Source organism: Carya illinoinensis, chromosome 10 (assembly GCF_018687715.1).
Source record: "Carya illinoinensis cultivar Pawnee chromosome 10, C.illinoinensisPawnee_v1, whole genome shotgun sequence".
Lineage (NCBI taxonomy): Eukaryota > Viridiplantae > Streptophyta > Magnoliopsida > Fagales > Juglandaceae > Carya > Carya illinoinensis.
The window spans coordinates 1,655,938-1,671,004 of NC_056761.1; the positions used below are offsets into that span (position 1 = coordinate 1,655,938).

General features: G+C 35.4%; 2 protein-coding genes across 2 annotated transcripts; both read left to right on the forward strand.

Annotated features, from left to right (window-relative positions):
• The first annotated feature begins 284 nt into the window (after positions 1 to 284).
• Positions 285 to 2,698, forward strand: LOC122278877 (E3 ubiquitin-protein ligase PUB24-like). The gene is made up of 2 exons (XM_043089088.1): positions 285 to 1,642; positions 2,256 to 2,698. The coding sequence occupies exons 1-2, from the start codon at positions 429 to 431 to the stop codon at positions 2,446 to 2,448; spliced, it is 1,407 nt and encodes a 468-aa protein (XP_042945022.1). The 5' UTR covers positions 285 to 428; the 3' UTR covers positions 2,449 to 2,698.
• An 8,584-nt stretch (positions 2,699 to 11,282) lies between these two features.
• On the forward strand, positions 11,283 to 12,873 carry LOC122278779 (E3 ubiquitin-protein ligase PUB22-like). Its single transcript, XM_043088976.1, has one exon. The coding sequence runs from the start codon at positions 11,442 to 11,444 to the stop codon at positions 12,690 to 12,692; it is 1,251 nt and encodes a 416-aa protein (XP_042944910.1). The 5' UTR covers positions 11,283 to 11,441; the 3' UTR covers positions 12,693 to 12,873.
• Positions 12,874 to 15,067: the final 2,194 nt, after the last annotated feature.

Below are 15,067 nucleotides of genomic sequence, written 5' to 3' on the forward strand. Positions count from 1 at the left end.
AGATCGAGCAAGGCTCAAGAATTTATAGGAAAGGAGAATGTGATGAAAGAGAACCAAACGCATTTAAATGGGATCTGCGGTGTACATTTGATTTGGCCGTAGTCCACAACGGAACCTTTGACTGCCACCAAACGCAAGCTGCATGCCTTGGAATGAATTATTGGTTAGATTAATTGTCTTCTTAGACAACATGACTAGCTAGCAGGAACGACCGGTCTCATATATAAATATATATATATATATATATATACATATATGTATATATGTATATATATAACCCTCTCTCTCTCCATATATTTTTAATGAATTAGCCGCATTCTCTTACCAGTACTGCAACCAAAACAATCGTTGCGATTCCACACTTGGTTTCTTTGAAGTTATATATCATATATAGATCTATAGCATCCTATACGCGGGTTGCTAATTTCATGGATGACATCGAAGTTCCTCAATATTTCATCTGCCCTATATCCCTCCAAATCATGAAAGACCCAGTGACAGTCATAACAGGCATCACCTACGATCGGGAAAGCATTGAACACTGGCTATTCACAAGCAAGAACATTACAACATGTCCGGTCAGCAAGCAGCCCTTGCCAAAAGACTCCGATTTAACACCAAATCACATGCTACGCCGCCTCATCCAGGCTTGGTGCACCCAGAATGCTTCCCATGGCGTCGATCGGATTCCCACACCCAAACCACCTCTCGACAGGTTTCAAGTCCTCAAACTCATCAAACATCTTTGGCTACCTCAGTTCCAACTGAAAACTATTGGGCAATTGGAGTTGCTAGCAGCTGAAAGTGAAAGGAATAGGAATCATATGGTGGAAGCCGGTGTTCCTAGAGCCATGCTGTCGTTTATTGGGATGTGTTTCAAGAAAGGCCAAACGGATGGTCTTGAGGAGGCCCTTAGTGTACTTAAATTTATCCCGATTCCTTCGGCCGAAATAAAGCAAGTTCTTGTGGAGAACGATCATATCATCGATTCCTTGACGTGGGTTCTTCGTTGCGAGATGAAAAACCAGATCACGGTGAAATCCCATGCGATGATAGTGTTGAAAACAATCACCAAAGCTGCGGGCTCGCGTGTACTAGAAAGATTAGAACCAGAATTCTTCAAGACGATTGTAAGGGTTTTAAGGTGTGGGATCACTCAACAAGGAATTAATGCAGCTTTGCATGTGCTCTTAGAAACTTGTCCTTGGCATAGAAATCAAATAATAATGGTTGAAGCAGGCACAGTTTTTGAGCTCATTGAGCTTGAATTGGGATTTCCTGAAAACAGAACCACAGAGCTTATTTTTGGGGTATTATTTCATCTATGTTCTCTTGCCGAAGGGAGAGCTCGGTTTCTGAATCATAGAGGAAGCATTGCCGTGGTCTCGAAAAGGATCTTGAGCGTTTCACCGGCAGCCGATGATCGAGCGGTGCTGATCCTTACAATGATATGTAAGTTCTCTGGGACACATATGGTGATCCAGGAGATGTTAAAGGTTGGGGCTGTGTCAAAGCTTTGTTCATTGCTCCAAGTTGACTGTGGCACATATTTGAAAGACAGAGTAAAAGAGATCCTCAGGTTGCATTCCAAGGAGTGGAAGGATTCTCCTTGCATTGGTGTTTCCCAGGACCAATATCTTAGGTGAAATGCAGTCAATCGATCACCTTCTTTATATTTTGTGCTTTTATTCGGTTAGAAATATTTTAGCTACAAAAGATTTTTATAAAAATAAATTTACAAATTAAGGTAATTTGATATAATATATAAATCAAATTGTAAAATTATTTCTATAATAAATTAAATCTAACGGATCACCTGAAATTATAAGTAATTTGTGAGTTTATTTTATTTTAAAAGTCTCATTGTAGTTATACACATATCTTTTTCTTAATATATATTTTTTATCTTGTTATATATGATCCACCAATATATCATTTTGCAAGGCAAACGATATATATATATATAATTACTTGACCCCCGATTTGCATGTGATTAATGTGATGATCTTGATCATTCTTGTGCACCTTTGTAAAATGTATTTGGAGAAGAGAAGAATCTGGATAATGCGAGTCCTTTTGCTTGTTTTGATTTTGGAACAATACTTGATCAGGCATTGTTCATGATATCATGTATAGAAAATTATTAATTTTGTATGAGGTTTACTAAAGACACAAAAAGATCTTTAGTAACATTATCATTATGTCACGTGTATTTTTTTTTTTCTCTTTTTTTCTCGAATCTCCCATTCTCCCAGTGTCTCTCCACTCTTGCCCGTGCTTCGCCGCCGTTGCCGTCGAACCTTTCTCACCCTTCACCGACAATGCTGTTGCACCCCTCACCTTCTTTGCCACTCGCCGACATCGCCCTTCACCCGGCCCTCGCCTTCTTCATGTCGTCGCCTCCATCTCGATCTAGCTGAGAGGGTAGGGAGAGGTTGGGCAAGGTAGAGGGAAAGGGGGAGGAAGTTGGGAGCGGCACCAGGCTGCCAGATCGAAGAAAGGATTTGAAACTTTTATCTCTTAATTTAATTGGTAGAACAAAGAAAACTGAAAGCAAAATGTTATTTATAATTGGGAGGAATAACACACGCTCAAGGGTCCATGTCTTTCCAGGAAAACTCGGATTTTTTTGGCTCCCGGCCACAGGTGTACGTTCTCAACTATTTAATAAGAAGTAGTACTCCTCCATTAACGCCAATTATTTCAAGAACCACGCACCAAATGATATCTCGATCGGCGCTTGTCTCCACTCTTTACGACGACCTGACTGATCATGATCGTTCTTATATTATAAGTTGTTAGCATTATGAAAAAACTTTGCCCGGCCGAACTGGCTAGCTATATGATCTGAACAAGACAATAATAAAGTAAAAACGGTGCCGCCTTCATCGTGTTTATATAGGAAAGTTCTATTCATTTGCTTAGCTATTTTCTAAGAAATTATTTATAAGGAAGTACTCCGCCATAAACAAGTCATGAATACGGTACGTACGTGCACAGAAACGTACTTGATTATTAATCCAACTACTACCAGCGAAAGTGCATGCGGCAGCTAGTAGGAAGGAATTGATAGACCATATTCGTCTAGGAGATCAATCAAACGTAATAATGAATTTTCACAGCATATATCTAAATTTTTTAGGGAATTTAATTTGGAATTTAATCGAGAATTTAAAAAAAAAAAAAAAGTAATTAACCAAAGGCAACTATACACTCAGGAATAGGATCATCATCATTGGTGCTTGGTGAAGCCGATAAACCCAGCTTTTTCTCGGGCCCAACTTTAAGGCTTCGATATGATGGGCCGGTTTTGTACTCAGTCTTCGAAGAAACTTGGGATTTTTTTAAATATATTTAAAGAACTAATAATAAAAAAAGGAAGACCAGTGAATATTTATGATCTCATCGATTAGATAATATCAGTGGTAAAGGTTCCGAATGCTGTGGAGCCCGAGAGGACTTCATGAATATATCACGTGGAATTCATGCCTAAATTAACGAGGCGGCCGAACGTTATTTTGTTAAAGGCGCGCAGTAGATTTTCTAAAGAATTAGGCCCGTTGCCACTTGCCAAGTACTTTTAATTATATATAGTATATGTGCACTAACTAAAATTGGTATATATGTCTAATTACTAATATAATTGATACTGCTTTCTTTCCCAATCAACTCATGAACGTGACAAAATTAAGATGAACTTGGAGTTATAATAATATTGATGCAAGGTACATGAGTCAAAATGAGTTAATATTGTCGTCAGAGCCATCATTTTAATTTCCATCATGCCCACCATAGGTTTTCATGATCGGTCATAGTTCTGTTGTTTTTTGCTCATTGGTTTAGTCCCACACCGGTGGAAAATAACAAAGGGACAGGTTTTTATGGTTATAAATAAGAGGCTTAGCCTCTTAGTTTAAGTGTACCAGTTGAAAACTTATCTAGTAACTTTTGACTTTAGTTAAATTCCTCTATTAGCCTTTTATTAAAAGGGAAGAGGTGTAAAGTTAAAGTTTTACTAGTGGGGTAGCTTGATAGGTGTGGTGAGGAGAAAAATTGTGTAATTGTAACAATTTTTCACATAGTGAATTTTCTTCTCTGGGTCTGGTGGTTTTTCTCTTATTTTGGAGTTTCCACGTAAATTTCTTGTGTTGTTATTATTTCTCTATTTTTCTTGTTATTCCTGCAAATGGTAGATCCTAGGGGGGGTGAATTTGGAGGTCCAAATTCCCAACAATTGGTATCAAAGCCACTAAGTTCTTTTTGTGGGGTGGAGCTTTGATGTGGTAGTGTGGATACGTACAATTTAAGGAGGTTCTATCTAGGAGATTGGAAATTTTAAGTGTGTCCATTGTGACCCTCCAATCTTTCCTGAGAACTGACTTAGTGAGATACTATTCATTTCTACAGTAAATTCATCAGAGCAATGTCAGGAAGTAGGCCTTCAAATCTTGTAAAATTTGAGGCGGAGAAATTTGATGGGAGAATCAATTTTGGCTTGTAGCAAGTACAAGTCAAGGATGTCTTGATTCAATCAAGATTACACAAGACATTGAAGGGCAGACCAACACCTGAAGTCAGCACTAGTACTAGTGTGACTAATGAAATGAACAGATCTAAAATGAGCGATGAAAATTGGGAGGATTTAGATTTGAGAACAGCAAGTGCGATACGTCTGTGCCTGGCCAAAAATATTCTTGAAAATGTGCACGGAATATCTACGGCAAATGAACTTTGGGAAAAACTTGAAGAGTTGTATCAGACGAATGGCATCTCAAATCGTGTGTACCTGAAAGAGCAGTTTCATACACTGCGGATGAGTGAAGGTACAACTATTTCAGATCATTTAAGCGTTCTCAATGACATTGTCGCTGAACTAGAAGCTATTGGAGTTAAAATTGATGATGATGATCAAGCCTTGAGACTCATTTGGTCTCTTCCACCTTCTTATGAACACATGAAACCTATCTTGATAAATGAGAATGAGAAAATAATTTTTTCAGAAGTTACCAATAAAATCTTTTCTGAAGAGAGAAGACTAAGTAGTGGAAGTAATGTTCCACTTGAAAACTTAGTAATGGTAGCAGCTGGAAATGAGAGGATGAAGAACTCCATGAAGAAGAAAGTAATCTGCTGAGAGTGTGGACAATCTGGGCACGTCAAGAAAAATTGTCCAAAAGTTAGAGCAGGTTCGGCAAGTGGCTCCAAGTCAGTAAATGAAGATACTGATATTGATGCTAATATTGTCTCTATCTCCATGGAAGATTTTGATCTTTAAAAACAAACATGTACATCCTCATGGCATGCCGCTAATTTTCAAAGTTGTCATGATAGAGGATGTGTTAATATTAGCGGGTCCACAAGTTTGCACACAAGCATTGGTTTGGCATTGATGCAGGGTGTGTGGTGGAAATTAATACCGATGGCTGATGAACTTCTAGGAAAGCCAAACGTGAAAGTTACACCATAATTTTCAGCAAGGTTGTTTTCAACATGGGCCGAAGTGAAATGCTTGTAATTGGTTTATTCTGAGTGGGTATGCTTTTATGGTGAAGTATGATAGTGGAAATTATGAAAATCTTCATTGAGGTAGAGTTTGGCTGTGGGACTAGTCAAAGTCGCAAGGTGGAAATTGTTGTTTTTTGCTCCTTGGTTTAGTCCCACACCGGTGGGAAATAACAAAGGGGCAGGTTTTTAAGGTTATAAATAAGAGGCTTACCCTCTTAGTTTAAGTGCACCAGTTGAAAACTTATCTAATAACTTTTAACTTTAGTTAAATTCCTCTATTAACCTTTTGTAAAAGTAGAAGAGGTATAAAGTTAAAATTTTACTAGTGGGGTAGCTTTGTAGGTGTGGTGAGGAGAAAAATTATGTGATTGTAACAATTTTTTACATAATGAATTTTCTTCTCTGGGTCTGGTGGTTTTTCTCATGTTTTAGAGTTTTCACATAAATTTTTTGTGTTGTTATTATTTTTCTATTTTTCTTATTATTCATGCAAAAGGTAGATCTTAGAGAGATGAATTTGGAGGTCTAAATTCCCAACAAGTTCTACTATTCATATAAAACACGTACATAATATCAATTGAATTGATTGTTCGACATTATAAATGCCACGATAGAGCATGTATATAATTTTCCTACCAAGAAAGTAAGACTCTGACAAGTAATTATTAATTGATCAAAGAAACAAAAAAACAACTTGAATGTTAATTGCATCTATGTCTATTAATAAAAATTATATGTGTAGTTATTTTTATGTATTTTTTTGTACATTTTAGTTATATGATTAGTTTTGTATTAGAAAAATTAATCTAGCCAATCATATCAATAGAGTATGCAAAGAGTACGTAAAAGTGACTTATGTAATATTACTCATCCATTAATATATAAATTAGTCATTAAGTGGGTTGTACTCTTTCCACTGAAAACATAATATTTAGAGATAGAAATTTGTTTTATTTTCCTCAATATTCTTCCCTCTTTTTGTTTTTTTTTTAATAAAATCATTTTTGTTCATGTTGACCAACTAATTAATTATGATTCATATATATTCACATCGGAATTAATTATATATTCCTTTTTTTTTCGAGATTCTATTAATCCCAATAAACATTACTATAATAATAGTAATAAAATTAAATAAAAAAATTAGGAACTAAGCTGGCTAGTGAACCAATTAAGTAAGGATGATCTACACGTAAAGTACAACCAGAACCAACTGGTCATGTGTTAAATTCATTCGCACGCAATTCTCAACGATACTATTCTATCCCTAATTAACGCATACAGTTGGACGTTCTTTGTTTATGTGGATGCACGTCGCTTGTACGTATGTGATTAATTCCATATATTAAAATTTAAAAGTCTTGTTCTTAATTTGATGCATTAATATTCCTAAGTACTCAGAGCTAGCTGGGTCGTCGGGGCCCGTCCACGTTGTACGTACTGCATGAATCAGTCACACACACATATACATACGTGTATAAATTCCTCTAATGACCAGTCAAAATGTTTACTTTAATTTACATTTAAAATTTAACTAATTTTCTCGTTAAAAAAAAAATAATTGGCTTTGTATTTATTTAAAAAAAATTTCAAAAAACTTTTATAAGAATTTTTACAATAAATGCAAAGTCAACTATTTTTTTTATAAGTAAAAAATTGTACAATTTTTATTACAAAGAAATTTCTGAAGACAGACAAACAACCATAAATTAATGTCGATGCGCAGAAATATTAAATTCTGACGAGAGGAGGGAGAGAGAGGGGAAAAAACTAAAGAAATTCTCTGATCATGATGGATCATGATCAACGGCTACGCTGCACTCACACGGCTTCGGATTAAATGACAGTTGAGATCCTAGTTCTGGCCTCTGGGGGTATGCATGAGGTAGCAGCCCGGAAAGTAGATTGCATAGTATACAGATGAGTAATGAATTATACAAATTTTAAGTAGATAAATTATGTACAGTTTTTTTGTGAAAAAAAAAAAAGAAGAAAAAACCAATGAGACGTATTTTTTTTTTTATAAAAAAGACTTGTCTATTTAAAATTAATTTGTATCTAACTGTTATATATATATAGAGTTGTTAGATATACAAATAGATTCTATACAATACCGACGTGACAAATTAATAATATATCATGTGGCCTTTTTTTTTTTCCCTCTCTTCATCTCCCTCTCTCCGTGCTCTCCCCTCCACCAGCCACCAATAGAGATCATGCGACACTGTACACAGGAGGGCACGACGGTGAACGGTGCCGTGGATCAGCTATTTTCTTTTAGGACGGTGCTACTCTGCCGCCCATAGTGCACCGCTCCTTTGACCGCACGGTCAAAGTTTTTTTTTTTTTTTCATTTTTCGTTTCAAATTTTTTTAATATATTTAAACATTTTTAAAAAATATAAAAAAAATATCAATACACTTAAAATCACTTCCTTAATCACTAAGTAAAAAAAAATTAAAAAAAAAAATTTTTTGTGACCAGCGGTCACTTTGAGGGGGCATGGAGAGGCGGCACACAAACATTTTCCTTTTCTTTTAATTTGAAAAGAACTTTTCTAAGAACTTTTTGAATAAATGCAAAGTCAACTATTTTTTTTACAAGTAAAAAATTGTACAATTTTTATTACAAAGAATTGAAATTTCTGAAGACCCAGAGAGACAACCATAACAATTAATGAAGATGTGCAGAAATATTAAATTCTGACGACCGGAGGGGGGAGAGAGGGGGGACTGGGGAGGAAACCGAAGAAATTCTCTGATCATGAGCGATCATGATCAACGGCTACGCTGCTCTCACACGGCCTCTGATTAAATCACAGTTGAGATCCTAGTTCTGGCCTCTGGGGTATGCATGCATGAGTAGCAGCCCGCAAAGTAGATAGCATATAATAAGAAATGATTTATACGATAAATATAAATTATGCACATTTTTTTTGCAAAAAAAATAAACTTATACTATAAATTAAAATATTAAAAAAATTATGAGACTTAATTTTTATAAAAAAAAAAATCTATATACGTGAGATTTATCTATTTAAAATTTGTATTCAACGGTTATATATATATATTCACACACACAAGGAGACAGGTCAGCGTTTCTTAATGCATGCACACTAGCTAGCTTGGAGTCTTGGACTGTGATGAGGAAATTAACTGGCGTGCGGCTTTGACATTAATATGGCTGCTAGCTTGCCACTCCTTTTCAATTCCAACTCTCCGATCTGCTTACTGACCTTTAGGGTTTACCGCGTGATAATAACGTATTTTCATCGCCGACACTAGACGCCGATACAAATTAATTTATGTACCCCACCATACTGATGATCATCATATCTATGTTGTCTTATATATATATATATATATATATGCAGGGTGCATGCATGCATGCTTCATCTTTCAACTTGTTTTCTTTTTGATCTCCTTCAGAAATTTCTTTTACGGCCTGAATATTCTTTTTCTTCTCTCTCTCTCTCTCTCTCTCTCTCTCTCTCTCTCTCTCTCTTGATTCGTCTGCAGCTTTGAGCTGTCTCATAACAAATACATGGATTTGGAACACGTTTTCAATTGGTTTTTATTTTGTGTGACCTAGAATATTCATAGCACACATGCAAGTACGTAGTTTTCATTTGACCTTGGCTGCAAAATAAAAACAACAAAACTGCGTACTCATGTTGTTAATTTCAGATTCGATGGGAAATTTATAAGTTGATATATATAATAGACTTTAAAAAAAAAGGACATTAATAGGTTATTTAACAGAAAGGTGAAACTGATGATCATGAACAAGTTCAATATTATTAATGAATTAATTAAGCTTGTAGATGCATGAATATGCAGCCAATTTTAATTAGGTAAGTATGACTTCAGATCCAGTAATGGTTTAGGTATTGGACATTAATATTCCTTCCAAACGAAAGATATATATATATAGTGTTGTTTCCTAATGGACCGGATCGATGATCACTTTAATTATGATGTTATTTCTGGTGAAGAAAAACTGCTAAATGACATCATGATCATGCAGGCCAGAATAGCATATATATAACTTTATAATACGTACTTGCAGAAGGCAGGCATGCATCCAAAGTAAATTTATAATAAAAATTTTTATTATTTTCTTCCAAGGGATACATGACAAAAGGTTATTTGTTATTTGTTAATTGGGATATGGTCATCTCTTTGATCAGTCATGTTATACAATCAAATACTCACAAGTTGGCCGGGTAGATTGACTAGGATTTGATTCTCCTTGTTTTATTCTCTATCTTTAATTTTTCACAAAATTGACTGGTCATAGTAACTCATCATCACCATCATCATCGTCATCTGGGCCCATGTAATTCTGGAAATGAAATAGTGGTTAATGAAACCATGCATGAATCCGAAAGTATCATGCCCACGGATCTACTATTTACAAAGGCTAGATAAGTTTCTGTAAATGTGATCAGGATATGTTAGCTAAGTATATTCAAGAGTAATATTAAGTACTGTCTTATTAGAATTTGCAAGTCTCACACACTCCTTTTAAAAATAATTATTCTATTCTCAAACCGGTGTGTATAGCAATCATCCACATAATTTAAATAGTAAGATTTGATTAATAAGAGTCAAATTTTAAAATTTTTCTTCCAAAACAAATTATTTCATATAAACAGTTTATTAGGTGAGTTGGGTTATAAATAAAATTTTTCTATAACAGAAAACATCAAGGCTAAAACCAATCGAATTATTCCTCAACAACTTTCCGGCCAATTGGTAGTAATATGATCATGACCGGCGCCATTCACGACATTTTTGTTTAATTTGTCTTTGCTTGTTTTTTAATAAATCATTTGTGGAATATTTCCTACATATGGCTAGATCTGGGGGAGTGGAATGGATCAATCGCGTGCGAGGTCATGGGTTCATCATATGTACAAAACTCTGATCACTTTGATCAGCTAGTCATTAATTGATTGGAATCAGATTACTACTTTATGATCCAGCTTTATAAACAGAACTGTGTCGATGTATTACTATTCATGTGTAGGGGAAGAGCTAGCTAAGGAAGATATATAAATACTTTAGAGAATACTCATGACCCGGTAATATTATATATAGTTGTGAATTATACAGTATGCGCATATTTTTTTAAAAAAAATTATTGGAGACTACCGTTAAAAAATAATTTTTTATGTGAGTCTTAAATTAATTTATTTTTTAAAATGATGCTGTATGCAAAAACTGTATACTTCAAAATTGTAAATATCATTTTTTTAGAATAAATTAATAAAAATTAAAACCTTGAAATTGCTTAAATTTGTTGCGCGCTACTAAAAATATTGCATGCAATGTATGTGCTTGCCTGCGTCAAAACCTTGGGAAAGTACGTATATGTTGACCAAATTCAGGAAACTGAGTATAATTCGTTGGTTCCCTTTGCTTTCGTCGGCAACTGGACCCGGCCATTAATTAGAAAATACGAGCTAATTGAGAGGGCCGGAGAGAGAGGGGGGAAGGAAGGGATAGGATGACTTTTCCAAGCTATTGAAAGGCTCAAGGAGGTACGACTTTACCAGGTCACGAATGGGTGGTGAGCAATTGCACATGCAAATTATATGCATCATCCCATACCAACTCTCCCTTTGACTTTCTCTCTCTACAACTATGCCTACTCTCTCTCTCTCAACGCTCATTTTTTTCCGTGTTTTGACTTTGCAATATTTTTGGACACCTCACTCTCCCACACGCATATAAAACTCACCGCAATCTCTTCCTAACGTCTTCAAACCAATTCACAACATCCCCCCCAACAGTTTGCAACGTCCTACGGCCTTTTGTCAAACACTGATCATCAAATTCCTTTAGTATTGATTCCTAACCATTTTTTCATCAACCGCACTCCTGCAATATCTGGGTTTTATTTGAACTTTTCATCTTCTTTTTTTGTTTTTGATGGACGAGATCGATGTCCCTCGATTCTTTCTCTGCCCCATTTCTCTTGAAATCATGAAGGATCCTGTTACGGTCCTTACAGGGATAACCTACGATCGCGAAAGCATCGAGAAATGGTTGTTCTCCGAGAAGAACAATACCTGCCCAGTTACAAAACAAATACTTCCAGCCGATTGTGATCTAACTCCAAACCACACTCTCCGGAGATTGATCCAATCATGGTGCATCATGAACGCTTCGCATGGCATCGAAAGGATTCCAACACCAAAACCTCCGATCAACAAAAACCAGATTGCAAAGCTCCTCAAAGAAGCTAAATCTCCACAGTTGAAGATCAGATGTCTAGAAAAGCTCCGCTCAATCGCCTCCGAGAGTGAAACCAATAAACGTTATATTGAAGCTGCAGGTGCCGTTGAGTTTTTAGCATCAATTGTTAGTAACGCCAATTGTTTTGCATCAGAAGATCAAGCTTCGGATGATGGGGTTGATGTCACCAGTACTGCAAGCTGCGAAGCCTTGAGCCTGCTTCACAGTCTCCAAGTTTCTGAAGCCGGCATAAAGAGTCTTGTAGTTAAAAACGGTGAATTTATCAAAACCTTAATACGAGTGATGCAACGTGGGAATTACGAGTCTCGCGCTTGTGCGGTTTTGCTATTGAAATCCATGTTTGAAGTGGCTGATCCGACGCAGTTAATCAGTTTGACAACCGGATTCTTCATCGAAATAATCCAAGTCTTGCGCGATCAGATTTCACAGCAGGCCTCCAAAGCTGTATTGAAATTACTAATCCAGCTTTGTCCATGGGGAAGAAACAGAGTTAAAGCAGTTGAAGCAGGCGCAGTTTCTATTTTGATAGAACTTCTTCTTGATTCTGATTCTTCGGAGCGAAGGGTTTGTGAAATGATTCTAATGGCGTTGGACATGCTGTGCGGATGCGCCGAGGGGCGGGCCGAGCTGTTGCAGCACGGTGCGGGGCTTTCCATTGTGTCAAAGAAAATTCTCAGGGTTTCCCAGGTCGCGAGCGACAGGGCAGTGAGAATTCTTTTGTCTATTTCAAAGTTCTCTGCAGCTCCGGGTGTTCTTCAGGAAATGTTGCAGCTAGGCGTTGTGGCAAAGCTGTGTTTGGTCCTTCAAGTGGATTGTGGGAACAAGGCTAGAGAAAGAGCTCGAGAGATACTTAAATTGCATCCTAGGGCGTGGAGGAATTCTTCATGTATACCAAACTACTTGCTTTCTTCGTATCCATCTTGACCTAGTACGGGCGAGATCAGAATTGTGACTTTCCCTTTTTATAGATACTTTTTCTGTCTACATGAATGTACAAAATTGATTGGAGTACATGGGTACGAATTACGCCCAAAAAATTACTATGATGAAACTTTATAAGATGATCATTGATGCAACAAGCTTAAGCTGTTGCATTTTTCATATAGATGTTAATGATTGGAAATCATAATGTTTTCTTTCAAGGTCTGTCGCTGAAATTCTTATACAAATTGTTTGAAACTAATTGGAATGCACGAACAAAACCCAAAAACTACTACAATAATGTACATCGACAAGATATAATCAGGTCATGATCATCGAGCCGGCCGGAGGCTTCCGTGGATGTGCTCGAAATTATGAGTTTCAACTAATGGTCACATGAATTAAGGAGTTGATATATATGCAAGTAGTCTGGCCTTGATCAGTTTTTTTTTTTTTCCCTCCAATTTCATTGTAGGGCGGAATATTTAGGTAAGCCATTTTAATTCCCATTTTCAGGTTTCCTAATTAGGTTCATTTTTGTCTCCAATCAAGTCCGATATTCGATCGTCAAAACTCTTAATTTATAATTAATCCATCTGGCGCTAGAAACCGTCTTTGGATTTGTTAGAGATAATTAATATCAAATTAAGACTACTTATCTTGATATAATTATCAAATCAAAGTTCATCATGATTAGATTAATACTACTTAGATGAATATTAGTTTGATTAGAGTATTTCTTTATTTTACTTGGCCTATTTCTCTATAAATAATAGATATATCATATAAAAATATATATAGCCTGAATATATCTCGATCATGATCCATCGTTGCGAGGGGCAACAGCCATGCCTTAAACGCACTCATGCTGGTGTCTTCGATCCGCCATTTTCTTTTAGTTTTTCTAAAGCATAAGCAGCCCTGCATTTATTAATTTATGAGCGAAGATGATGATATATCTATGTTGAAGCATAATTACCAGCTAACATGCAGCAGCTCATGATCATGAGCTATTCTCACTTTTCCGGGTGCCGATTCTAACTAAACAGAAATTATAGAGCAGCTAGCTAGAGTACGTACGTAATTGATCATCTCTGCTTGGAAGATAAGAAAAGCATGTTGTGAATATCTATTAATGACGTGGCTAATTCACATGTTATGAATATCTCTTTTAATTGCTTGTAGATATACGTACAAGACTTAATAACTTATGATCTATATATCCCAATTAGCTAGGAATTCGCCCAACTTGCTAAAGCATACATGGCCGGTTGTGATATTATTTCTATAAATATATATATATATATATATATATATATATATATATATATATATATATATATATATATATATATTATATATATGTATATGCGTAGGTTGACCCCGCGGCATGCAGTACTACTAACATATTGGTAATTATCAAACATAGAATTAAAGACGTGAAGAAGTTAAGATCATATAATATATAATAAGATGTATATATAATACAAAAGTACCTCTAGATATCTAATTTACATATATATATATATATTAATGTATGTAGGCGTAGTACGCGTGTATGCTCTTGATTCTAGAACAACCTAAATATATATATATGACTATACGATATATATGGTACTCTAATTACATAAGATGCAGGTAGTACATATATCATGATACTTGTTCAACGTTGTGTATTTATTGCATAATCACTAGGCCAGGGTTGTGCCATTCGTAGATCAGAAATGAATATCAAATAAATGGAGAATTAATAGTAGTGCAGCCATGAGTACTACTCGTTAATTCTATGCATATTTCGGCTTCAAGTCTAGTCGTCGCTGTATATACGTACTTACGTGGCCTAACGCCTCCCACATCTCGAATTAATCAATCTAAGCCATATATATTGTATGGTATTTAAATTAATTTGTACGTGACAAAGGGGCGCCTACAAATCGATGTCAAATTAGGTAGGTAATTTAATTGATATATTATGTGATATATAAGATCATGAGCGATATTGATGATCATCTCATGTTCAAATGCATGTTATGCTAATATCCATTTAATATAGAGAGAAATTAAAGTACTTTTTCTACTATTTTAATTAAAACCTTTTGATTAATTTAGCGGTGCATGTGCTTTTCAAGTTTTAAATTTTAATTGTGATTCAAAGATTGAATTTGATCAAACTTTTAGAGCCCTTTACCCGATCGAGATGGGCATCGTCAATGTGGAGATTATTTGAAAATTGTTTTCTTTGATCCATCATTTGCTAATTTTATGGGATCATGCAATATATATATAGTCGTTTTGAAAAAAAATAAAATATATTATTAAAAAATTAATTTATTTTTACGTAAATTTTATATTTATTTATTTTTTAAATAATTACATAG

Excerpts from the sequence above, each read along its gene's own strand:
- LOC122278779 (XM_043088976.1), top strand. The coding sequence starts at position 11,442 with ATGGACGAGATCGATGTCCCTCGATTCTTTCTCTGCCCCATTTCTCTT.
- LOC122278877 (XM_043089088.1), top strand. The coding sequence starts at position 429 with ATGGATGACATCGAAGTTCCTCAATATTTCATCTGCCCTATATCCCTC. Across the intron at positions 1,643-2,255 it reads TCCCAGGACCAATATCTTAG|TGTCTCTCCACTCTTGCCCG; the intron begins GTGAAATGCAGT and ends CCATTCTCCCAG.